A 25,197-nucleotide genomic window follows, 5' to 3' on the forward strand; every position below is an offset into this window, starting at 1 on the left:
GGGCTGTATGCCAAGTCTCCCTTTAGTTTTATTATATTCTTGATTACATGATAGATAAATCTGACAACTATGAAGAGACACCCCGCTATACCACCACAGAACCGGGCTTTTTAACTTTGCACTGATAACCATCTGGATGGTCCTTTACCTCTGCGGCCTGGAGGACATGACGTCCCTGATTTCCAAAAACAATTTGAAATGTGGACTTGTCTTTTGTTGCCCCTGTCCCAGCTTTTTTGGAATGTGTTGCAGAAATCTAATTCAGAATTATATTTGCAAAAAACAAAGTTAATCAGTTTGAACATTAAATATCTTGTGTTTGTAGTGTATTCAGTTGAATACGGGTTGGAAAGGATTTGAAAATCATTGTATTCTGTTTTTATTTTCATTTTAGACAATGTCCCAACTTCATTGAAATTGGGGTTTGTGCAAAATGACAGCTAGAGTCGGGCAATTGATAGATAATTATGTATAGATTTGTAATGGAATTGTATTTTGTCAAGTTAATTTGTCCAGAAAAGTTAGTTATTCTGACTGTAACTTGTATGATAGGATGTTAATGACATGTCCTGGAGTAAAACAACAACTAAACTTTAAATGCAGATGCGGGCAAACCAGCCATAACCGGCCTGGGAGTATTGTACCACTCCAAGGCCAACCTGTAAACACCAAGCTACAACATCCTCAACAATGACCTTATCTTACTCCCATCTTCTCTCATAGCGGCTGTAAGGAAAATGGAAGAGGGCGTGGGGTTTGGAGGTTGTGTATGTGTGTGTGTGTGTGTCAAGGCATGTTGTCAGCACGTAACATCTCTCGAAAAAGAGTGGCTTTGGAGGTTTGACACTAATGATGACAATGCCAGGCTACAAGGCGGCAGATGTAATTGGCATGTCTAAAGTCACATAGTCGCACACCACACACACACACACACACACACACACACACACACAGTGATGCCCGTCCCATAATATAAACCCACCCTAGATGCACGGCTACAAATACCCTCCAAACTGGTCAACAGCTCAGAAGACGCAGAGCTCCAACCATCATCAGCTTTGAAGACAAAACTCCACAGAGAAAACAGAAGATTTAAGGTGAGCATGTTACTCTGAGAATGTTTAATTGCTTGTGTGTTTACTGTTACTGACTCTGGAAACTGTGTTCAGATGCTTTGCTCCAGGTGTGTGCTACCTTTCCTGGCTCTTTACATGTTGCCGGAGGTGACGCCTGCTGCTGTATTGCCAAGCAGATTCAAAAACAAAAGAGTAAGCCTTTATACACAACATAATTGTCACAACTCAAATGCTTGCTATATGTAATATTATGCAACATAAATGCCTTTTCATAATCTAATTGTTCTCATCAGGAAGTCAACTGGCTGGACCAGGAGCTCTTCCCCCGCCTGGCTGAGCGCTTTGACCCAGGAGACCTCTCTGTGGGTGACGCTGGGGAGATGGACAGGGACGTGAAAGGTCGCCCCCCTCATTCAGAGACTTTCCTCGCCCCAACAGAGCACCTTTCTCTCCAACGCCAGAACCAGAACCTGTACCAGTACTACCGGAAAGCTAATGAAAAGAGGTGAGGAGAAAAGGAGAGAGACCAACTATCATTGTTTTAGTGTGTTTTGTCACACATAATGAAATGAACACAAAAATAAATATGTCACTTGTGTCCAATGAACAAACCAGGATAATTAAAAAAGTAAATAACTCACAACTTAGGAAACTTAAATAACTGATTTTATGTCAACCAGTGTCTAAATCAATGTCATAGAGTGAGTAATTATTTATTTGATCTAAAGTGACAAATGGCAGACATTTCTAAACCGTTTTCCCTGTAATTATATTTTTTTCATTCAGTTATGTAAACAAAGCTGTCTAACTTTTAGATCTTTAGTCTTTTAAATAAAAGAAATGTAAAGGTTAAGGTTGTTTTTGGAATGTGTGGTACAGGGTAAATATATATTAGGAATGAAAGTTTAACCTGTTCATTGTCAGTCACCGTTCATCTCAGAAATGTAGTGATTTTTGACTGCTGTGTCTACAGGAGGAAGGTTGCTCCTCTGGACTCCATCGGCAGCTTTCAAATGTCCAGTTTCAGAAAGCGAAAGGTGAGTTACAAGAGAAAAAACGCTAAGGGAAACTGCTCATGTGTTAGAGGCTATACTGAGAGAAATACAGTGTGTATGCATATGTAGTTATGAGCACTATCAATCTATATCAGTGGTAAAATGTTACAATTTCAATAGCAGATTTCTTAAATTACTTACATCATTTGCATTAACAGAATTTCACCTCGACTTGCCCACATTTTCTATGACATGCTTGCTTTTGTGTAGAGTAGAACAATGATTTACAGCATGGATAATAAATCCTAAAGACAGTGCATTTGTGTTACAGGATGAACTGGACATACACGGGGAAGAATACAAGGATTAAAGAGCAACTCCAACAATTAAGCTCCTCCTATCTTTTTGTCAGGGACAATCCATGTGTAAACTTTGTACGATATATTCCATATTTTATTATTTAACTCACTGTCATTCTAACTGAGTGAGATGCCTGTACACCCACTCCCTCTAGTGGTAGAAGACAAACACTGCTGTGTGCAAACCAGTTTTATATGCTGTCTATGGTGCAAACAATTAAATTAAATGTGACAAAACAGTTACAACTGTGTTTTTTTAATGTGTCCTTTAAATACAAATGATTCAAAATACCAACATTATGTTCCCAAGGACTTTTATTTTTCAAGCTACAATTAAAGAAAACAATAGACTGCAGAAAATATAGATTTTGCTTGGGTATTTTCTCTCTTCACTTTCACATATGTACAGCTGTCAAAGAACAAGGATATGTACACAGAATTGAAGTTTTAGAGAGAGTGCAACTGCTACTGGAGACTTACCAAGACTCTCCCATCAACAAAAGAAAAAGCACATGGTAAAACCAAACAACATAAACAAGCGCCACAACCTACGCAGCGTCAACTTATTTTCTGTACACTACAACTTTGTTCTCGATGTGAGACAATCTTCTGTCCATCTCTAATCCAGCTTCTTAGAAAGCTAAGAAATAAACAATTACATGAAACAGAAAAGCAAATATTTTACAACCATTCTTAAACGAGCCTCGGAGCCACTTTGATATTGTAAAGCACTGCCAAACCATTCGTCGTACAGCAACATTACGCCCTCATTCAGATGAGTTTTTAAACATGAAAAACTAAAACCACGCATGAAACAAAAACATCAAAATTGAAAAGCTTCCAATGTAATGTTGTTCATGGTAAATGGCCATCATTGATTAACAAGCCAGACAGGGAGAACCAAGCGCTCAATCATGAATGTACGCAGCCACATGCCAAGTACAGATTTGAATTCGGCCGTAGCTCATCATAGCCCAAATACCAGCCACATATGAACTGGAATGCTATTTGGGTTTATATTTTAAAAAAGTGCACTGCTGAGAATTGTCTGTGTGCAATTTGAAATGTAGCAATTTAGATGCATTTGTCGAAGCAAAGTAATAATATTTGACGAATTCTATGAATTTAAAGAACTTCTTCTCGAGGAGTGAGATCTCTAGATTTTAAAGTTCAGTGATCATCACTGACAACCAAAACAAAAACGCAAACTCAAAAATAAAAAGAGCTGCCCATCTAGCATTATGACATACTTCTACACAAACAACGGGCAACGTTTTTCATCTGTTACGCTATTCATTTCAAAATAACCTTGCATTGATTGAAGTTGAGAGGAAAAGGCTAGCAAACTGAAAATGATACTCCTTGAGATACTAAAGGAAATTTCACTGATTTGTCGATATCCTCAAGAAATAATTTACAAGTCAAAATGCACCTTTAGTATATGAATAAGTGTGAAAGTTTGTGTGCAAATCACCAGCACAGTATGAAACAAGAAAGCCAATTAATGAATTGTTAGTAACAAATAAATGATTCTCCGCTGTCCCCGTTGCTTTCTGTCCATTTCTTCACAGTAGCCAAAGAAAAATAAAAAAGAAACTGTGAGGGATAAATAAGAATGGTTGTGATTGTCAAAAGAAATCCTACAAACTGACAATACAGTTGCCATCCAGGTGATAGTTTAGGCTGTTTTGGCTGTAGGCATCAAAGAAAACAAGTGTCAGAGGAGAGCAAAAAAAGGGTGGGTTGTCCTTGTCCCTCCCATCCTCTTCATGCCTAGGGGTCTTTTTTGTGTCCAGACCGCCGCAAGTCCCTGCACTTGTGGCAGTAAAAGATGTCTGGGACATTGGACTTCTTGATCTTTGCACACGACAAGTGCACCCATATGCCGCACTGGTTGCACTCGATCATTGGCCGTCCTGCAAACGGCTTCCCACAGTAACAGGTGATCAAGTCCCATGAATCATCCCCTGTGTTGATAAAAAAGAACAGAGATATAGAACATTATAGCTGGTGAAAAGTAGTCAAGATTAAGAACTCAAAAAAAAAAAAAAAGTAATAGTAGTAGTACCGTTTGGAATCAAACATTGGTTCAAAGATGATCATCTTAATGCATTTAAGTTATTTTAAATGGCGAAAGCATACTGGCATACCTGACTCCACCATAATGTCTTCATCGGCGATCCAGGTCTCACCCTCACTGGAGCTCATCTCCGCTTCCCTGGACTCGTCTGGCTGCATCTTACCCAGGCCCTGCATACTTGGGGTGGAGGCCCCGTGCTCCGTCAGCTCATCTCTGGCAGGTCGTACCTCTGTATGTGTATGCCGTGCCTCAGAGTCTGTCTCGCTTTGAGCAGCTAAACTTTTGAACTTCTTAGGCTTTGGCTGTTTAGAGTTTTTGCTGCGTTTAATGCGGGCTCTTTTCTCGCCTTCGCTACTGCCACTATCTGCCGCCGTCATGGCAGAGCCCAATGACAGCTTTTTCAGTTTTTTGTCTTTCTTGCGCTCTGCCTTAGTGCTGGCCTGGCCCTCATACAGGGAGTCTTTAAGGCGCATCTTGTCCAGCAGAGTGCTATCAGAGTGCATGCGGCGAATGTTTTTGCCCTTATTTGCTCGAGCTTTACGAACAAATGTATGGATGGTATGAATGTCGGAACTTCCATCAGCCCATGTGTTGCCGGTGGAGCTGCTGCCTCCACCACCTCCATCTGCCGACAACCCTGAACTGTGTGCAGAGCTGGATGATGTTGGAGACCATGAATTTTCCTACGAGACAACAAGAAAATCATTTTTGATATTTCCTCTCAACCTTAGCAAGCAGGCAGTAACAGTCATTTCTAGTATCCACAGTGACATTTGTAGCAGCTCACCTCTTTTGGACTGGGGATGTAACCAGCATATGCAAGGACGAAGCTGCAGAACTTGTTGAAGTCCTCAACAGTCCTCTTTTTCCTCTCCGGGGGCTGCAGAAAGCACATGCCTTTGTTAAAGAAAATGAAGCTAATATAAAAATGTTCCATCAATAAAAAGCTACTCAATGAACTACTCAGGTTATTCAAAGTAACGTTGCAAATCACTCACCAAAGGTTCTGTTTTGCACGTCAAAAGTGAATCTAGCAGAGAAGAAAAAAGAAAAAACAATTCCATAAGTCCAAAGTGAACAAGTCTTGTTTGGCTTATTACTACACAGCAGCGTATACACAGAATTACCAAGCACTCGGATGCAAAGGGGTATGATGAGACACATGTGCACTAACGCTACCATTAGCTTGCTACCACGGCTCAATAACTTAATCAGGGTTATTAGTAATTATCTTAACTTATTTAGATTATTTAAGCCCCGTGTTACATCGACCGAGAGAGTTTACGGCTAACCGTTTAAGCAGAAAATAAGCAGGCCAGTCATCGATGATAACGCTAGTTGACTGGGTCTGCCCACAACCGGAGTCACTTGAACACCATCTGAACTTTATATAATGTCTGGATATGTCGGCATCAGCAATGGATAGTGTTCATCGATGTAATATCAACGCGAAAGCAAGACAACGAGAATGCTGCTTGCCTTTAACTTGTCATTTCGTATTGTCTGGATGCTAACGTTACCTGCTAACGTTAGCTGACATTTAGAGGAGAAGCTAACAACACGCTGTACCGTTTACAGCGATAACTGCAAACGGGGTTTGGACTTGTCAGAATCAGAACCAGATTGAAAATTAGATTGATTGCCAAAGTAAGTTGTGCCCCTGCATGGAATTTGCCTTTGTGTGTTTGATGCATACGATACACATATGAAAAGGGATATATACAATAACGTTAAAAGCAATGTACTGCAACAATCGAGAACATAAATATAGAATAGTAATATTGAAATAAACATAAGTAAAAGAAACTAGCTTTAACAAATGTGTACAATAAAACTGTTTTAGAAAGAAAAATAATGCTGTGCGATTGTGTGCAGTGTGTGCAAAAAACATTAATCGGGGATGTCCAAAAGTTCACAGTAACGTTATATGCGATATGCGCAATGGTTAGTGACAGTTTGATCCCGATATAACGTTAGATATAACGTTAACGAGTTGCAGTTAAACGCGACATTGCTGACGGATAATTTCGAGTTAACTTGTGCTAACAATCAGCTAATGTTACTAGGTCTGCTAGCTAGCTAATCACGCTGGCTTTCTTGAAATGGAAGTGGGAGGCGTATTAGCCATGTTAGCTTGGCATGGGCAAGGGTATTATTTGTTTAAACTAATGCAAAAAAAAGTGTTTTTTTGTGGCTGACAAGTAAACTAATATAACCTTAATCTGACAAGGTAGAGAGTGTTTTCTGTGATGTGGTTGGGTAACGTTAGCTATCCAGCTACAAACTAGCTAATGTTAGCTAGATAGATCGGCGCGTTAACGAGCAAGCTAACGTTAACTTAACTCTGCAATGTATAACGTTAGGTAACCTAACGTTGACATTAGGTTAGTTACCGTTACAGTAATCTTAACAAAACAAAAGAGCTTTCCACTTTAACACAACTTTCATGGCATGTTGACAAAACACAAGTTGGTCAAGAGCAAGTGGTGTTATTAATACAGCATACGCAACCACACGTAACATTAACGGTAACGCAGACATAACTTAGCTATCTTAATGTCCGCAAAATACGACAGATTTCAACAGTAAACAGATTAACATCACACAGGAACGGTGTGTTTAACGGTTCGCCGCTGACACTGGTAAAACATACCTTGGTGCTCAGACATTATGTCAAGCATTGTCGCCTCACCGACAAGGCCCCGATCCAAGAATCAGAAGCAGCAGGCGAGCTAGCCGGAGAGCAGCGGCCGTCGCGCTGTGCCTTCCCCCGGCGTGGCTGCACCTTAACGCCGGGGAACTTTAGCAGCAGCAAGTCAAGAGCGCGGAAGATCGAGTAGACGCTTCCTCAAAACACTCCACTGTGGGTCGAAGTTGTAATATCCCCTCCCTGGGGATCTGTTACAACAGCTAACGTTAACGTACCACAATGAACTGTCGCTATACTAACGTTAACGTTATTAGCCTGACAAAATACTAATTCCTCTGTCGCTTAACGTGCTGCACTTAACGCTAAAGCTCCTTTTTCTTCGTTATTGCATTTGTTTCCCTCCGTATTAAATATGCCAAAACTCCTTAGATAAATGCTATTACTAGTTAATGTAGGTCCGTAATGTAAACTTCTACGATTAAGTTTTTTCGTTTCTTCGTAGTAGGCACACAAACGACTGGAGTTTTGACTTTATTCCGCACGATCTTCTCCGTGCGCGGCAGAAACCTCTTGAGGCTGCCAGCGCAGTGTTGCCCGTGGGGAATGCTGGGTAACGTAGGTTATTGGGCAGTCATTCGACAAAACACAGGCACGGGTTGTAAGATGCTGAACTACATTTCCCATATATTATCGATATTAAAGTAAGGGGAACTATGGGATATGACGTTTTGGAATAAGTACACTCAAATATGCTATCTAGCTAGCGAAACATGTTGGAATTAGTTTAGACAGCGAAAGCTTTTTTCAGTAAAATATGAGTTTCTGCAACTTTAGGCGCTCGCCATTCTGAATTTCGACAGATCTTGTTCTTCTGCTATTAAATTACTGACTTCTCCGATTTTTATCATGATATTCACGTTTAAATAGACTGTAAATCAATGGCGTGCTAACTAGCTGGAGCTACATGGACCTTCTACAATTCTCTTAACCTAGCTAGTACAATGTTGCCTGAATTATTGCAAGGCATTGATGCTGGAGGGTTTCTCATAATACAAGGTAACGGTAAACGCTTTGAACGTTGTAGAATTTATGTCTAAATTGTGATAAATAAATAACGTAACAATATGAACTGAAGCAATAGCATACAGTAAAGTCATGTAATTTATACTTGCATTTTTAGATTCTGCTAGTTATTCTGGTCGACACCTCCTGAAAAGCTTTATCAATTCTGCATTGGACAGGTATTTAAATACATGCATATGGTGACAGTTTGGTTATGTCTGTACCATATATTTGTAATGTTTCTAAGTTTGCTAAAAAAAAAGTTTTATATAAACCTACCTTGACCTTTGTTATGAATTTAGGGAGGAAGCTGTCCATGTGCTCGGCTTTGAGGTCAGTGAGGAAGAGCTAAAAGATGGACTGAAAGGATCACCTATACAGAGGTAAATAAGATAAGTGCTCCAATAATTAGTGCATCAGAAAATTAATAGCCACTTACCTTGGAACCACCTCAGTTATTCGAGTCATGTGAACATGTGTTGCTTTTCTTTTTATATATATATATATATATATATATATATATATGTGTATATATATATATATATATATATATATATATATATATATATATATATATATATATATATATATATATATGTGTATATATATATATATATATATATATATATATATATAATATATATATATATACACATATATATGTATATATATATGTATGTATGTATGTATGTATGTGTGTGTGTGTAAATGGCAAATTTCTGACATTTTACAGACTAAATGCTGAATCAGGTGATCGGAAACGCAACCAGTAGATTATGCGATAATGAAAATAATAGTTTGCTGCAGCCCTTTTTAGGCAGTTTATTTGTTTTTGTCACTTCAGGCTACACTTTCACAATGCTTATTCAGACCCACTTGGCTGGACGGATCACCCAGCTTTCACGGTTCACCAGTTCTGTTTGGAGGAACTCACACGTCTGGTCAAGCAAACATCACACCTCAAACCAGCTACACTAGTGATCGACTCTCTCTCGTGGATTTTGAGACACCTCGGCCCACCGGATGTCTGCAAGACTCTTCAGCAACTTAAAAAAGGTTATAAATCATCTTAATGCATCTCAGCGTGATGTTAGAAAGTTTTTGTTGTAGTATTTAATAAAGGAAGATTGGTATGACATCTAGGCTGTAGGAATCATTGCAAAGTTTTTATCTTTTAAAAGAAATCAATGTCAGTTATATCAATTAAATTAGTGCGCCATCATATTGTGAAATAGACTTTCTTGGCTTAAAGTGATACTTTAAGACCATGCTGTTTTTCCACTAAGGGTCTTTTTCTGTGTTTTCATTAGGGGGAGCTGTCAGAGCTATTATCGGTCTGCTCCATGCAGATATGCATCAGAGGGGCACTGTGGGAAGTGTATGCCACTTGGCTACTTCAGTCATCACTGTAGTACCTGTAGTGAAGGGAGACAAAGCTGTGGCAAAGATAACAAAGCGCTCAAAATCGGGGAAAGTTATCCAAGATGTAAGCGGTGTTTCCTTTGGATGACTATTTTGTATACATTCTCTGTTAAATCGTTTTGATAATTTATTTTTTGTCTTTAGGAACAGATTTTCAGCATCAAAGATGATTTTACAGTGATGGTACAGGGCAAGCCCAGCCAACTTGGACCCAAAACGGCTGACCCTAAGGAACAGGAGGTGCAATATAACGCATGTTTAACACCTAATTCCACCCTTATGCAGAGCGATAGAATAAATTTAAGGCTCAGATATAGCAGGACTGAATAGTGCTCTTTTTGTGTTTCTACAGACGGACCCAACAGCCAACTTGACCTTCAACCTTCGACTATCTGATACAGAGCGTGAGGCCAAAGAGAAACTTGCACTTCCATTTGTGTTCAGCAAAGAGAAGTGCGAAATTCTTTTGTTTCTTTTAGTGATTACGACCCAAATGCTTTGTTAATTTTTTGTAAACAACTAAAAAATGCTGTCCCCTTTTTTTTCTTCCAGAAAAACAGCTCTGCTCCACTCAGGCCCAGGTTCAGGACGAATTTTGTACGAGCCTGATGCCAATGATGACTATGACCAGGAGGACCCTGATGATGATCTTGATGTGTAGGGTTCGGCAACAGAGGATCCGTGTTTCATGGCCTCCTTGGTGTTCAAGACACTGAGTTGGTTTCAGTAGTGGAGATTGAAAGACTTGCTGCAATCTCATGCAGGAGATATACAATAATGTACAACATTCTGTAAGAAATCTGTATTATGTTTTATAAAAAGGTTCTATCTAAGACTGTTTTCTAATATTGATCACCTTATATTGAAACTGCTTTTTAATGGTTAATACCGCACCTAGCTTAACTAAACAATCATAACCAAGCTATTGCATCATCCAACTGACTTTACACAATGATTTTTTTCAGTGGTTCCCAACTTGAGAGTCAGGATAAACTAAATATGAGCAGGGTCACAAGATTATTCAAGTGATTAAGAAAAAAATGAATTTTGTTACACAAATCCTTTTATTTTTTTCTTACTTCTCTAAGTTTTCCTCGTTTGTTTTCTTCTCCAGAGCAACTACAAATCCTACAGATCCACGTCATGGCCATAAAATATGAGGGTCACAAGTAGATAGTCTCATCATCAAACATAATTACACTAAAGAAAATACAGACCTCTCCATACCATGGTAGAAGTCATTTTCATGATGACAATGTCATTTTACTGTAAATTATGTCTGAAAATGTTGATTCCTTCCATAGAGACCTAAATTAATGTTGCAGCTCGGTTTACATCAAATTATTAGTTTCTAGTCCATTGACTTATAATATATAATATTATAATATCACTGAATCATTAGTGCTATTTGCATGGTAGTGTCAGAGGGGGTCGTTTGTTAGTTTCCTAATAGTCTGAAGTAATTCATTAGGTAAGTAATGAATTAGTGAGTGTTAGGTGAGTAACTTTTACCAACTGGCCATAGGCATGCCCACTTGTCTACTGACAGCTGTAAAAGCTGTCCCTGCCAGATATAATACTGTACCTATAAAAAGTATTCAGCCACGCCCAGTTACATTTTACATATATTGTTTCACAATTACAACTACTGGAATATTTGAGTTTTAGTGACTCCAACAAGCCACTGCCAAAATGAAAGCAAAACTATGTAAACACACAAATGTCTAACCATAAATCATTTTTGTGTTAAACTGCACCACAATTACTCAAGTAATTGCTGAAACAATTACAGAAGAGACCCACAAACTGGTTAATTTTAACAGGCTTTCATCCTACTTGCTCTTGCTCGTTCACGTCTGTTTATTTTCTTTCCACGTGGACGTGCTGCGCGCAACCACAGGATTCCTCGCGGAAGTGACGGCAAGGCGGCGATGGCGGCTCGCAGTTTCATTCCGGATTTCCACTGGACTACAAACTGATTTTAACCGGACCGGTTAGACTTTGTGGAACTTTTGTTAAGCCGTCTCATTTCGGACGCCAAACAGAGTGAAGTTGCGTTGAACCGGTGCTTAACAACAAGCGGCCCACAGCTTTTTTGGGGTATTTTTGTCCAAGGTTCAAGGTGGTCACCCTGTCGAGCTAGCGGTAGCTTGGCGGCTACAAGCTAACGTTAAATGGTATACAGCTAGCTCGTCAGCTACTTGTCGACGAGCTACGCGCTAATGTCCACACAGCAGCAGTCGTTTTGCAGCAGCTTTTCTTTTGACGACGTCCACGTTTGTTTCACAGTTACAATGTGAATGTACTCTATTTAATGCTATTTGTGCCACAAGTGTGCAGAGCGAGGTACTCACACGTTTGCTTGGCCTCTTGTTCATTTGAATTGCTAGTTTGGCGGCTTTGGCTAAAGACGGATTTTGACTATTACTAGCAAGCAAGTTCCTTCAGTAATTATCCCAACAACTTCTGACAAAAGTGTGCTATCAACTGATAATTGAAGTTGAGTTACTGTGGGGTCTTTGCGTGCTCGTCAACATGCTGAAGACCAGGCAATGTTTACTTGGCATCCGGACTTTTCTCGGAGTAACATCGAGAATATGGGGCTTCATTATGTACATCCTCAGGAAGCACCTACGAACGGTGAGAATGGGTTTGAAAGATATTTGGAAGGTTATCCCGTTGTGTTTCTGTGACAGTTGATGATCCACATGTGTCTCAACGTTATTTTTCAGATCACATTCACCTTTAGTGGTGCTCAGATGGCTCTCAGAGAACTAGGCTACGCGTGCTTCTTACCTGCGCTTCTTGCCTGTGCCATGTGCATCCCATCATGGAGATTTTGCCCAATATTCTGTAAATGTGTGAACAAATCCCACTGAATAGCATCAACGGCCCACTTAATAGTATCAGTGTCAAATGTAAGGCTATATTCAGCATAAAGATGGCTAGAAGTATCGAGATGTCATTCAAAAGAGGATATTGTAGAGTAAATCCATTTCTCTCAAAATATGGTAAAGTGCACAAAAATGTACAACTGCAAAATAACTTTTATTGACACATCAATAGATGTCATCTTAGATGCAGTGGTTAACCGTTCAGGCTAGGGCTGGGTGATATAAAGAAAATCAAATGTAATATTTTTCTAAATACCTTGATATCAATATTGCGACGATATAGTATAGTTGACTATTGGTGCTTTTGCAAAACATTTACACAATGAGAATTTTGATAAATAATCAGTAATGTGGATATAACGACTAAGTGGGTAAAGGCAAATTATAGAGTAGCTAGAACTGTCTGGTAAGTTCAGGAAACTACATTACTTTAATGTAGTCTTTAAAACCAGGAAAAGACCACACTTAAGACATTCAAAATCTAAGACTGTACCTAGTTGATATAATATTGATATATTGCCCAGCCCTAGTTTAGACTATTCCGTGTCAGAATAGTAAAAAGTATCTGTCACTGACTGTACAAAACCAAAGCAAAGGATATTTCAATTAACAATGATATAAAATAGAGAAACAATGCAAATCATCACATTTGTAAAGCTAAAACCAAACAGTGTTTGGCATTTCTTTTTTGGTAAATGACTTACAGTTAATCGATTATCAGTTGGTCAGCTAATTGATTAATAGACTAATTCTATTGTGTCCAGGTGTCAGATTTAGGGTGATGCAATAGTGGGTAAACGAATGGTTCATTTGAATACAATACAACGTGGAAACCTCCCGCACCCAAACGGCTAATTTGAGGAGCAGCCAGTACAAGCCTGCAGGTCACCTTCATTTGCTTACAAATGCCTCCACGATAATCATGGCATTTAAGGTGAGAGTAGCCTGCCTGTAACCTAGACACACACAGAGATGTTGAGTTGTTAATAGACATGCATATGTGGTGTAATTTGAGCCGACTTCAACTCTAGCTAGGTACCAAGCCAGCAAAGCTTAGAGCAGTGCCCTGTGTTGTGTTCATCTTGTTGTCTGAGGTTTTTCTGCAGATTTCTGTGTGGCAGTTACACTTGTGGGTTGTCAGCAGGCCCTGAGAGTGAGTAGTCCAGTTCATGTTATGGCTGAAGTGAGAGGGATTATGTTAGCACAGAGAGTGTACTGTTCTCTCGCTCTCACTCACAGTTTAGCGCTGTTGTTTACAATATGTGATGCACTGGAACAATGTCAGGATCCAGCGATCGCTAATGTGGCAAGGAACGTAATGTAGGTGATCCCAAAGATAGCAGTTGATTTGATGAAAATATTTGAGTTGAGGATGTTAGACTAAAATAACAGATTGATGTTGAATGCCCCATTTAGTTATACCTATGATAACCTTTCTTTTTATTAATCTAAAAATCCCCTAGTGAACCCTTTCTTCTGTTGTCTGTTAGTAAGGTAATGCGTCAAGTGTTTACCTTTTGAAGAGACCACAATCCATTAGGTGGCCTGATCTAAACATTTGGATCAATAAAATTAATAGGATTATGAATATTATGATGGGGTAATAATCCCATGCACGGCACTCTGTCTTAACCAATGACAAGATGGTTGTTTAATTAATCTTGCGTAATGGTTTTGCTTTTTATATTATTACCTTTATATCCTGCATGAGACAGTAACAGTGTGGAGCCAGGTGCTGAAACAACATTTTGCTAAACAACACAGAACTCCTAATTTAAATAGTTTGCAGAACTGAAATGATTAGTTGATCAATTAATCAACAGAATTCATCTGCAACAATTTAAGTTTTAACAACAACAATGTAACACATTCTCTGGTTTCAGCTTCCCAACAGAAAATCTGCTGTTTTGCATTGTATTCCATTAGTAAACCTTCTATCTTTTGAGTTTTGGACTATTAGTTGGACAACATAAGCAGTTAGAATATATCAACTTGGGCTCTGGAGCCAAATCCCTAATCTAGTAAAAACAATGAGAGCATTATTTCTCTCATTAGCCATTTCCTAACTAAAACTGCCAGGATCTTGGTTACTGCCACACAAATGAAAGGACTAGCTGACTTCTCTTATATATCATTACATTGAAGAGTTTTTGAGTGGCTGTGGGTCTGCTTAAGGGAGCAAGCTCATTTGAAATATTAGTTTAATTAATTCGTTTTAGGCAAAGGGCTCAGTTTGAGTTTGCAGGCCTTGTGTCCAGATAGAGGCTATTGGAGGTGCAGGAAGCTGAGTCGAGGGTGAGGTCCCCCCCCCATGGTAGTCAGCAGCTGCTGGCCCCAATAGGCTTCCCCCAAGCTTCCTCTGCCAGGCAGCAGTGAGAGGGGACACAGAGGGAGGCTCTGCCCAAGGCTTAGGTACCAAGGCTCAGTCAAAGTCACCCTGCAAGTCTTCCTTTCTGTGTGTGCCCCATGCTCTGCTGACACCCGCTGACAGCTGGAGGGATAAAAATAGCCCTGTGAAGTGCAGAGCCCCTGGGCAAGAGTGGCACTGGAAAGGGTGCTCCCTGTGGTGATCCTGACCAGAGTAGAGCACGGAAGTTAGAGAGGATTCGTCGTGGGGTTGATGTTACTGTTTTTATTTCAGTATGGAGTCCTCCTCTGTCCTCTTGCTTAATCTTTGATGTAAAACAAAAGAAGAGGGCTGATTCCCTCCAGTCCTGAATAATGTATAGTCTCAGGGCTCAAATATAGGTTTTTGGTTTCAAAAGGGTAAACGGTTTTAAGACCTTCGTGGAGATATTAGCCATACATTAGGTCTGACTCATCCTTAGCTCAGTTTAATTTCAATTGTGATGCTTTCTTCAAATTGGATAAAGAATAACAGCAATTACAATGTAAAACCCCTTTTCATTGTGCCCCAAAGGATTCCCAAAACAATATTACTGGTGTTCTGTGTAAACCTTTTTCATATGTAGTTAAATTACAAATAACTTACATTTGAAATCTATCCTTGGAGCAGTTAACTCATTATTGCTCAGTATATTGTCTGTGGGTTGGGTGAAAAATAGATACAGCATAGTATTGTGACATTTTCAGTGGCACTACTGTAACGAAACACAGGCGTCAGGGATGGATCTTTTATTATAAATGTGTTGGTCAGTTTGTATCTTGACCATCCCATTTTGCGGCAGTAAAACTGAAGTGAGAGAAATTTAAATAAATTTAAATTTATCTTTTTAGATAAAACAGATGTTGACAAAGTTTCCTTTTAGGGACATCATTTGAAATTGGGTGAAAATTTGGAGTTGGAAAAAGGTTATAAATTGCTATATATTGCAGAATATTGCAGTATGTTTAAAATTGCAATAATATTGTATCATGGCATAAGTATTGTGATGTTATCGTATTGGGAGGCGTTGGGGGATTCCCACCCCTAATTGTCTATGGTTTGATGTTTTGACTGTCCTGAAATGTTAAGGATTGACTGACTGTTTCATTTGCCTTGTTCTTTTGCAGATAATCCAGTATCAGACGGTGCGATACGATACTTTGCCTCTTTCACCTATCTCCAGAAACAGACTCAGTGAGTACATGATATGCTGCTCAGCTATATTTCAAAGTACCTTTTGTGTAAACATATTAAGGAAAGTATAGCAATCACAGATTTTACCTAGACATATTTTTTACATAACAATATAGAGGGGGAGACACTGTTTACAATGTGAAAATGTAAGAAAAATGTAACAGATGTGATAGTAAGTATGGTAAGATAGAAAGGAAAAGAAACAGAAAAAACACTTGGGCTTGACCCTGTTCTCAGGACCTTTGTCACCTCCGGGTAAATTAACATTATCTGTATAACTGGACATACAAATTTGACAGGACTCCTATAATATGTCTCCTCCATAATAAGAAAACCTATGACTGTAGGTCATAGCCATGTTTATTAAGGTGGCTAGATGCAAACCACAGTCTGCTTGTGTTTTCTCTTTTTCAGTAAACCTGTTGTGCTACATTGGTCAGTTATTGTCCTCCTCATAGCTTTTTAGTAGCATCGCAACAAAGAATGGTTTCACATCTAAGTCATTTGGTTCATCAGTGAGATGACATTGTTACATAATTACAAATAACATTCAAACGTGTTGAAAGAATAACAGCAAGTGATTTTGCTTACTGCATGTCTGAATTTCCCTCAGACAACATCAGCGCTAAAAAAGAAATGTAAATCTGTTGCACAGCTGTAAATGTGCAATGAGATGAATACCTGTCAATAAAGCAAAGGCAGACACTTCAAAAACCAGTCAATCAATAACATTCATGCTAAGTTGGATATGTAATAGGCTAGTTTAAAATACTAAGAATGTAGTAACAATATTACATAATCTAAATAATGTTTACCATTGTAAATACACTGCACAGCAAGCCTTTACTAATAAAGAGGCAGCATACAAACCATAGTGTTTTTTTTAAGACCTGTAACCAGAATGCTAAAATTAAAATGAACTAATTTGGTCATGTGCTAGATAGGTAAACAGCCATTCTCTCAAATAAACAGTGAATAATGGGAGCAGGTTAATGTTAGGATCTACTCATCACAGTGGCATGGTGAACAAAGAAAATTAGATAAGTTTAATTTCCTTCTCTGGCTCAAACAAGGACAAGACTGAAGTGAAGAGGAAATGCACATGTTAAAGACAGCATTTACACTAGCATGGACTGGTGTGTGCACTGCACTCTGAAGGAGCTTTCCTTCTGCATGTAGAGAGCTCATTCAAAAACACTCTTGACATGAAGGGTTGCGTTTCAGTTTCACTTTCCTCGTTACACTTTACACTACAATGACCTCAACTGGAGATTCAGGTCCAGTTTCAAGTGAATGAGTGATTTCTTCAGCTGTAAATGGCTGGTGTTTCTGCTGGTATTAACAGCATTGTGGACAGAATGAAAGTAACAATGATCTCCAAATCTATATGTCACATTGCGCTATCTCTCATAACAAAATATGGTCATCAAAAAAAGGCTTTTAGGAAGTGGGATCCACACTTCCTGGAAATCCTTAAGACCAAAAAAGCTGAGTTCAAGAGCAGCTCCTTCATGGAGTGTGTTATATTCAAATCAAACATTATTATGTTATTATGGTCCGGAACTATATGTCAGAGGTTGTCCTTCCCCTTGCCCTTGAAGTAGGTAGATTCAAAAATATCCAAGAAGATAAAATGTTGTCTGAAGTAGAAGTTTTCTCCTGTATTGTCCGTATTATGAGTTAAGAACACAGATTTTGCGTTAAATGTCTGTCCAAAATCCTAAATTGTTCTGGTGCATAGTTGATGACCAATTGGACTGTTTTTTATTTTTATTTAATATTTACAAGTTGTTGACTTTTGTTTCTAAAGTTTGGTAAAAAAAAAGACTAGAAGGTTTATTTGTTTAGGTGTCTGGTTGCTATGTCCTATGGTCCTTTGTCCTAGGTAATGGTGTCTTGTACGCCTGTTTGGGCTGGGCGTATTTCATTGCATACATGCATGACACAATAATAACAATATAATAAATCATTTAAATGTATTCATTGTACACAGTTTGCCCATGAATGAACACTGCAGTTCCTCAACATACGAGAAGTTCCCGAGTTTTGCTTTCCGTGCGCGGGGGAAAAGTGAGTGTGTGGGATCACAAACCGGAGCAGAGTGTGCTGCTCTCCAGCTCTGTCCTGAGACAGCACACTGCTCTGCCTAGGTTTGCACATACAGCACACTATTGTGAGTTTAGGCAGACACAGACTCAGACACAAGAACTCTAGTTCTTCATCAGGTTGACATTAAGTAGAGCTGTAAGAATTGTGCACTGTAAAGAAATCCAAGAAATTTATCTTTTTCTCATTAAAACAGTCATGGTTTTAAAATAAATGTAGGAGTAGGGGAGAAAATGTATTACTGGTCTGCTATATGTGCAGATTTTACAGTAACCATCGCTATTACAGTGCATGTAATTGCTTTGTGTTAATTCCTGTGTAACCTCATTTGACCCATTAGTGGTTTCTTGTGTGCATGTAAATATACTGAGATAAAGAAGCTTAAGAGTATATATTGGGTGACAAACTCCAGATGCCGTAAAGAGGAAGATTCTGGTTTTGGACCTGGATGAGACGCTGATCCACTCTCACCATGACGGGGTCCTCAGACCCACAGTGAGACCTGGCACACCGCCAGACTTCATCCTCAAAGTAGGGTCATTCAGCCACATATCTACATGTTTGGACGCATGCATTCAAGCCTAAACATGGTCTATTTTCCTTTTATCCATGCAGGTTGTCATTGACAAGCACCCAGTCAGATTCTTCGTACATAAAAGGCCACATGTTGACTTCTTTTTAGAAGTGGTGAGTGTCAAGCTGTAATCAGTGTCTATGTTAGAGTGTTTGAATCGTATATCAATGCGGAAGGGGACAGTAAAGCACACTGTGAACTTCCAGGACATCTTTTATCCTGTCATCTTTGCTATCAGTCTTCATTGTACTGCACTCTCACACTACCTGATGTCATAAAGAAATATTAGTTTTGTATAACAATCGAAGCACTAACTGTAACTTGTTTACTTATACTTTTGTGTGCTCTATATCCTGTGTGTACACAGGTGAGCCAGTGGTATGAGCTGGTGGTTTTTACTGCCAGTATGGAGATCTATGGATCAGCTGTGGCAGACAAGCTTGACAACAACAGGAACATCCTAAAACGCAGATACTACAGACAGGTGATCCTCTGAACTGTATTTTTACATCATGTATTAAAGCTGATGCTGCTTAGGCTCTTTGGTTGCATAGCCCGATGAAGTGTCTCCATTCTCTTCCCTTTTTGATGGTGTCTTTTGTGTTTTTGTTTTTTTTGCCAGCATTGTACATTGGATTTAGGTAGTTATATTAAAGACCTATCTGTAGTACACGATGACTTGTCCAGTATTGTCATCCTGGACAATTCGCCTGGTGCTTATCGTAGCCATCCAGGTAAGACTTAAAGTTATTGCTTGAAGTTATTAAGATTGGTATATATTTAGCTGCTTTGATTCTGTGTGCATTTATCTTAAACATACAAAGTCAAATGAGTAAGGGTGTCACGATTACAAAATTAACCGAAATTAAATCACAGTCTTGAACTTCGAATTAAAAAACGGAATCGTCGATGCTGCCACGCCCCTAAGTCACGTCCAGTTGGCTTGCTAAGCAGAAAAACACACGTGTTGAAGTGCTGCAAGTCAACCTCTTCTAACTTCACTACAGCCAGTCAAAAGCTAGCAAGTCTACTGCAGTTGCGGGAGACTCGTCAACAGAACTTGAACCCCCTCCCTTTTCACTGAAGTTGCCAGTGTGAAAATATTTTGGATTTCCAGTGAGTTATGTTGACAAAGTTTGCATTATTGACAAAAAGCCACAGTTTGCAAGCTCTGCTTTGTGCGTGTAAAACACGTTTTGTTCAGAGCAGACTATGGAAATGGCTGTTTTATTGTTTTTTGTTGTGAACTTGTGAATGTCATCTCCTGTAAAGAAGACTGCTATTGCATAAAAGAAACTAGATGGCAGGTTGTTTTGCTTAAGTTTCCAATTGATTGAAGATATGTTATTGTTACATTATGTTGTTAATAAATGTTTTCAATTTGACAATGTAGTGTGGTACATTGTGAGCTAAGGTCAGATATTTTAATACATAAAACTCTAATGGCATAGCAACCGGTGCTTAAAATAAATAAATGTAAAAATGGAGAATTGAATCAAACCGTGACCTTAGAATCGAAAATGGAATCAAATCGAGGATTCAGAGAATCGTGACACCCGTACAAATGAGGATTCTACCTATACACTTCAACACTCAGTGGCCTCTTTAACAGGGCAGCATAAAATCACAGCCTTGTCCATTTCACTGACATGACTGACTGGCTTTTTTCTGCCCTCCAGACAATGCAATACCCATCAAGTCCTGGTTCAGCGACCCTAGTGACACAGCACTTCTTAACTTGCTGCCTATGCTGGATGCACTAAGGTAAAAGTCACAACAAAGTTGGCATGAAAGCAAATAGATAATGCAAAGACTACATTTTGTGCATACTGTCTGTATTCATGTGGTCTGTGGTAATTCAAGAGGTGCAAGATAAGGGCTGCAACTGGCGTATATGATTTTAGTCGTTAACACCTGTCAAATTCTGATTTGGTAACATTGACTGCAGGTTACACCTTTTTATTAACGTTATTCTGAATGAGATAGTATTTCAATAAAGCGGTTGACAAATGTTGGTTGTAAAATATTCCATTCATATTCCCATTTACATGGGGTGGTGCGCAGCCTGATTGCCTACTAAGCCTTACTTAGGCTGCATTCAGACGAGATCTGGCGCTGCGGTGAAAATAACAGTTCTCCCATTCATTTGAATGTGGGTAATCTGTTTAGGCTGCGGCGGTGGGGGCTGCAGGGGGTGCCGGGAAAAAAGCAGCGACCAGAGGCGAAAGTTTCCACACAACTCAACGTGGCCAATCACGAAACCAGTGATTAGACACAACGGACTGGAGTGTAAAGTCATGTCTCACGTGTAGTCGCTCAATTTGGCCTTGTGCACCCACCGTTTTGATAGACTTCACATCCTGGTTAGTTTTTGAAAGTAAATGTTTTTTTTAATCTGTCGATGCGGACAGACAATCTCGTCATAGGACCCAGCATACTAGCAGCATGGCTAAATGCTAGCACCATGGGGAACACAATGGAAACACAAACGGTCGACACACCCACACCGCCGCACAACCCTGCGGCTAACCGCCGCAACGCCGGATCCTATGTGAATGCCGGCTAAAGAGGCCCCATCTACACTACCCTACAATGTCAGTTTCCCTCCAGCACTTAGCCTAAAACCTTACCTTTCTGTTATGTTGCAACAATATACTTTGAAGTCTATCTTGGGGGCAAATTTCGCAAAAGATTGTGCTTTGAGGTGTTCTTGGAAATAGTTCAATATTTTAAGAAATATTCCTTTTTGCTTTCTTTCTGAGAGAAAAATGTGAAGTTTGATACAGCCCATGTCAGTGTGTTAAGATTAGGCCGGCTCAATTCAAATATGGATCATGATTTTTTTTGTTGCTTAGAATGGATATTACACTTGACTCTCTGTCACGATTTTTTTGACCACAACAAAACAAATTGCCAGTACCAAACATCATTTGATCACACATCAACATTTTTTGACACCTATAGCACATTGTGCATCACCACAAGCCTGTAAACAAAGCATTGCAGCGCTTGGAGTGCTTTATAACCTTCTTTTTTTACATTTTCTGTGTCAAACTCATAGAAGAAGGTAGTAGAGTTTGTGATGCAGTCAGTTTGTAATTTTAAATGAGAATCAGTCCTTCCTTTAAAAAAAAAAATCAAATTCATTTAAAAACTAAATAACTTTTAAGAATCAACATTGCAATATTATACACAGTCTGAGACGGTGCAGCTAGACAGATTCATTAACTGTTTTTTAAGTACGTTATAGCATGTAACCTGTCCTAAAATTTTGAGTTTATATATCTGTATGGATATGTATAGACTAATCAAAGGAGATACAAGGTTTTTATTGATATGTTTAAGAGGTATTTGTAGGCATACTTTTCTTTTTTCTTTTTTAAATTGGAACATGTTAGATTAGCTGTTGAATGTTTCTAGTATTTCTGTTAAGTTAAGATGAATGCCTCTACGCCAATTTCGTACTTGAAAGGTCTCAGAAAGAAAGTATACGTGCATTTCCAAAATGTTTTGCTTTTCCTTTAATGGCTAAGATAGTTGACATTCAATGTCATGTTGGTTAATTGTCTTCCTCTTTGTCTTAGGTTCACTGCTGATGTCCGCTCCGTCCTCAGTCGAAACCTCCACCAGCACCGACTTTGGTGATTGGCTGAATCAAGAGGGGTGGGGCTTGTTGACCAGTCTTTTCCTCTCTATCGGCTTCCATCCTGCCCTCCGTTCCCACACAGACGACCCACCAGCCCTCTCTGAGCCTCTCAGACGTGTCCTGAGGAGATGAGGGTTGGGGTGACTGCCTAACATGGGATGAACAGTACGGGATCACCAGAGCCCAGAAACTACTGAGGAGGGTGGGGGGGGAGGGCAAACAGCTTTTTTCTTCTTGATTCTTTATTTGTAATTTTTTTTTCTTCTCAAAACAAAATGGAGCCTCTCTGCCTTATTGCTCCTGATACTGACTGTGTGCATACGGTGGTAAGTCTGTGTACGTTGAGTCAGAGTATGCTTGCTGAGTTCGTTAGTCCTTTTGAAACTGGGGGCGGGGGACAGCAAAGCAACAAGGACAGTTCTACAATATTGTTTCTTCTTCTCCATCATCCTCGGACATTGCACTTAAGCAGACAACTCATCGATTTACTGTCTTAACCTCTCTCCGAGGTACTGAGTGGGGGAATAGAAAACCGACCCTTTTTAGATCAGACTCAAACCCCTCAACCGTAATTCATTAATTCCTGAGGTACGTTAATTTTCCCTAAACAAGAATGGATCAATTTAAATGGTGTTATTGATGGACTTTTGCTTGCAACATACCATGGCACAGGCATTTTTCTGGACAAATAGCCGAGCAGCCTGACATAAGTTTTTTTTTTTTTTTTTCTCCTCTCTCCCCAGCCGTAACCATCACTCTTTCCCCAAAGCTCCTCTTGGGACTCAGTGATAAAGACTTGACTGAAAAGATGTGAGAGAAAAAAAAGAATGGCTTGTAACGACATGTGGACTGCCGTGGCGCCTCTCCATATCTGATTATTTCTCTATTATAATATGTGATAATATGACTTCTGCATTTCGCTCTGCCCCTTTGCCACCTGATGCCATCCTGATTTCATCTAATAGGAATTGCACTTAATTTTTTCCTTCCGTTTTTGTTGCAGTTGGTTTTGTTTTTGATTCAAATTTGCAGCCTTCCTCTTTAAGTTTTTTTCCTGCTCCGCTTCTGTATGGGTTCTAGTGACCCTCCGTCTTTACATGCCTTCTGAACAATGTCTGTCTTGTCAAGGCTCACACCGGTTTCTTATTGGCTCTGTCTCCAGGTCTGTGTTACTAATAAAACACCTGTCAGTATCGACCAGTTATTATCCAGCTTGTTTTCTTTTAATGCCATTCATACTGCAGTCTTCATCATACTTGATGCTTAAACAGTTTGTAGACTTTGCTGGGGTGAGAAAGACCTTTTCACAGTTTCTGCTTGAGGCAATTTATTTATTTTTATTTAAAAGATTAATTTTTGGGCATTTCGGGCCTTTATTGACAGGACAGCAGGAGAAGTGAAAGGGTAGAGAGAGGGCGAACGACATGCAGCAAAGGCCCGCAGGTTGGAGTCGAATCTTGGGCCCGCTGCACCGAGGACCAAACCCCATACGTGGGTACTCACTCCACCAACTGAGCCATCCGGGTGCCCAGGCAATTTGTTTTTTAGCTGACAATCTGCTTCCATCTTGTGGTGTGACAGAAAACTGCAATCTACTCAGTATTCCTCGCCTGCTAGAGAGCAACTCAATTTAATTTTGGTTCAAGCTTTTCCAATAAGATTCTTTGGTATCAAACCAGAAATAAAAGATTTTAGTTATCCTGAATGTCGGTTTCTACATCGATGCCCCCTTAGCCTTCACATGACGGCAACTGGCAACATCTGTGCTTGTTTAAGAGCAGTATTGTGTCATGTATGGCGTTTAGTAGCTTGTAATGTTTGTGTGTATATGTTATGTGCTCAGCTACCAGTTTATAAGGTACAGCTAGCTAAAACTAATGTGGTCTTATATAACAATCCTGTAATAAATCCAACATCAATAGTTACAATGAGAGAGGGGTTTATTCAACTGTATGCTCATTTTGAAAACTGAAGTCTGTTGAGTTGTATTGCATTATAGTGACCGGTGTTTCTGATGTTTTGTCCAACCCATTTCTATCAATGAGGGTAGGCTGAATAACAGACACCTCTATAATGCTGATCAGTTAACACCACCAGAAGCTACATCCTTCAAAATGATCCTGCAGTTGAATCAAACCCCTTCAAAACTGTAGAGGGGAAAGGACGGTTATATTACACTGCATTCGATTTAGCAAGGTGTGCCGAATAAACTGGCAGCTGAGTGTGTGTGTGTGTATAGGGCTTTTAGTAAATATATAGCAAATGTTACTTTTTTAAGATATCCGTGCAAATGTTTTTATTCTATTTTCCCCCAAAACTGTATTTCTATCATTTCATTTTTTGTTGAATGCCATTTAAAGGTGTTAATTCCTTTTTTCTTTTTTTTTACTGAATTATGTTGTGGACCACAGCATTGTGATTTCCATCCCCCTCAGTCATAACATGCAGGCACGTTTCTCAAGTTATTGAGAAGTGCACTTGGTTTTTGTAGAAGCAATTTCCTTCTTTAACATTTAAATATTAATATTCATTCCTTAATTTTAGTTCAAGTGCAGGGATTGACAACTGTTTTATGGTGGGCCAGGTGTATACTGGCATATATCAGCTGTTTTGTTTTCCCAAAACTGAATTCCTAATGGTTTCAAAGTAAAAACCAAAAGCTTGATATTGCAAACGTGCAGCTGTAAGAGCCTTGTGGGAGAGTTGGTAACTGGGGAGCAAGTCATAATTTGCGGTGGAAGGTGAAGGCGTTA

General features: G+C 39.3%; 3 protein-coding genes across 5 annotated transcripts; 2 read left to right on the top strand and 1 right to left on the bottom strand.

Moving 5' to 3' along the window:
- Positions 1-2,727: 2,727 nt before the first annotated feature.
- On the bottom strand, positions 2,728-7,725 carry phf23b (PHD finger protein 23b). Of its 2 annotated transcripts, none has more exons than XM_034901179.1 (5): positions 7,164-7,725; positions 5,509-5,540; positions 5,298-5,390; positions 4,581-5,193; positions 2,728-4,397 (listed from the first exon to the last, which is right to left on the bottom strand). In XM_034901179.1, exons 1-5 carry the CDS (start codon positions 7,189-7,191, stop codon positions 4,204-4,206), a joined length of 960 nt encoding a protein of 319 aa, XP_034757070.1. In that variant the 5' UTR covers positions 7,192-7,725; the 3' UTR covers positions 2,728-4,203. The 2 variants fall into 2 exon arrangements, with proteins under 2 accessions (XP_034757070.1, XP_034757068.1); XM_034901177.1 differs by lacking the exon at positions 7,164-7,725 and adding an exon at positions 5,803-5,901.
- Positions 7,726-7,963: 238 nt separating this feature from the next.
- elp5 (elongator acetyltransferase complex subunit 5) lies at positions 7,964-10,487 on the top strand. Its single transcript, XM_034901181.1, has 8 exons — positions 7,964-8,216; positions 8,341-8,401; positions 8,525-8,605; positions 9,067-9,278; positions 9,533-9,708; positions 9,789-9,884; positions 9,997-10,097; positions 10,197-10,487. Exons 1-8 carry the CDS (start codon positions 8,162-8,164, stop codon positions 10,303-10,305), a joined length of 891 nt encoding a protein of 296 aa, XP_034757072.1. The 5' UTR covers positions 7,964-8,161; the 3' UTR covers positions 10,306-10,487.
- Positions 10,488-11,508: 1,021 nt separating this feature from the next.
- Positions 11,509-23,648, top strand: LOC117934677 (CTD nuclear envelope phosphatase 1A). 2 transcript variants are annotated; one of them, XR_004654539.1, is made up of 9 exons: positions 11,509-12,284; positions 16,052-16,118; positions 18,637-18,755; positions 18,840-18,911; positions 19,166-19,282; positions 19,421-19,532; positions 20,478-20,562; positions 21,210-21,392; positions 22,383-23,648. XR_004654539.1 is itself a non-coding variant. In XM_034856542.1 (8 exons), exons 1-8 carry the CDS (start codon positions 12,180-12,182, stop codon positions 22,441-22,443), a joined length of 738 nt encoding a protein of 245 aa, XP_034712433.1. In that variant the 5' UTR covers positions 11,514-12,179; the 3' UTR covers positions 22,444-23,648. The 2 variants fall into 2 exon arrangements, 1 of the variants encoding a protein (XP_034712433.1); XM_034856542.1 differs by lacking the exon at positions 21,210-21,392 and having other exon boundaries at positions 11,514-12,284.
- The last annotated feature ends 1,549 nt before the right edge of the window (positions 23,649-25,197 follow it).

Source organism: Etheostoma cragini, chromosome 19, assembly GCF_013103735.1.
Source record: "Etheostoma cragini isolate CJK2018 chromosome 19, CSU_Ecrag_1.0, whole genome shotgun sequence".
In the NCBI taxonomy this organism is placed as follows: Eukaryota; Metazoa; Chordata; class Actinopteri; order Perciformes; family Percidae; genus Etheostoma; species Etheostoma cragini.

Bases quoted from the DNA above. Each gene is read 5' to 3' on its own strand.
- phf23b (XM_034901177.1), bottom strand. From the start codon at position 5,833: ATGACTGGCCTGCTTATTTTCTGCTTAAACG. The intron at 5,541-5,802 runs GTTAGCCGTAAA...CTTCTCTGCTAG, and splicing joins GCTTATTTTCTGCTTAAACG to ATTCACTTTTGACGTGCAAA. The intron at 5,391-5,508 runs GTGAGTGATTTG...TGCTTTCTGCAG, and splicing joins CGTGCAAAACAGAACCTTTG to CCCCCGGAGAGGAAAAAGAG.
- elp5 (XM_034901181.1), top strand. From the start codon at position 8,162: ATGTTGCCTGAATTATTGCAAGGCATTGATGCTGGAGGGTTTCTCATA. The intron at 8,217-8,340 runs GTAACGGTAAAC...TTGCATTTTTAG, and splicing joins AGGGTTTCTCATAATACAAG to ATTCTGCTAGTTATTCTGGT. The intron at 9,279-9,532 runs GTTATAAATCAT...TGTTTTCATTAG, and splicing joins TCTTCAGCAACTTAAAAAAG to GGGGAGCTGTCAGAGCTATT.
- LOC117934677 (XM_034856542.1), top strand. From the start codon at position 12,180: ATGCTGAAGACCAGGCAATGTTTACTTGGCATCCGGACTTTTCTCGGA. The intron at 12,285-16,051 runs GTGAGAATGGGT...GTTCTTTTGCAG, and splicing joins TCAGGAAGCACCTACGAACG to ATAATCCAGTATCAGACGGT. The intron at 20,563-22,382 runs GTAAAAGTCACA...TCTTTGTCTTAG, and splicing joins CCTATGCTGGATGCACTAAG to GTTCACTGCTGATGTCCGCT.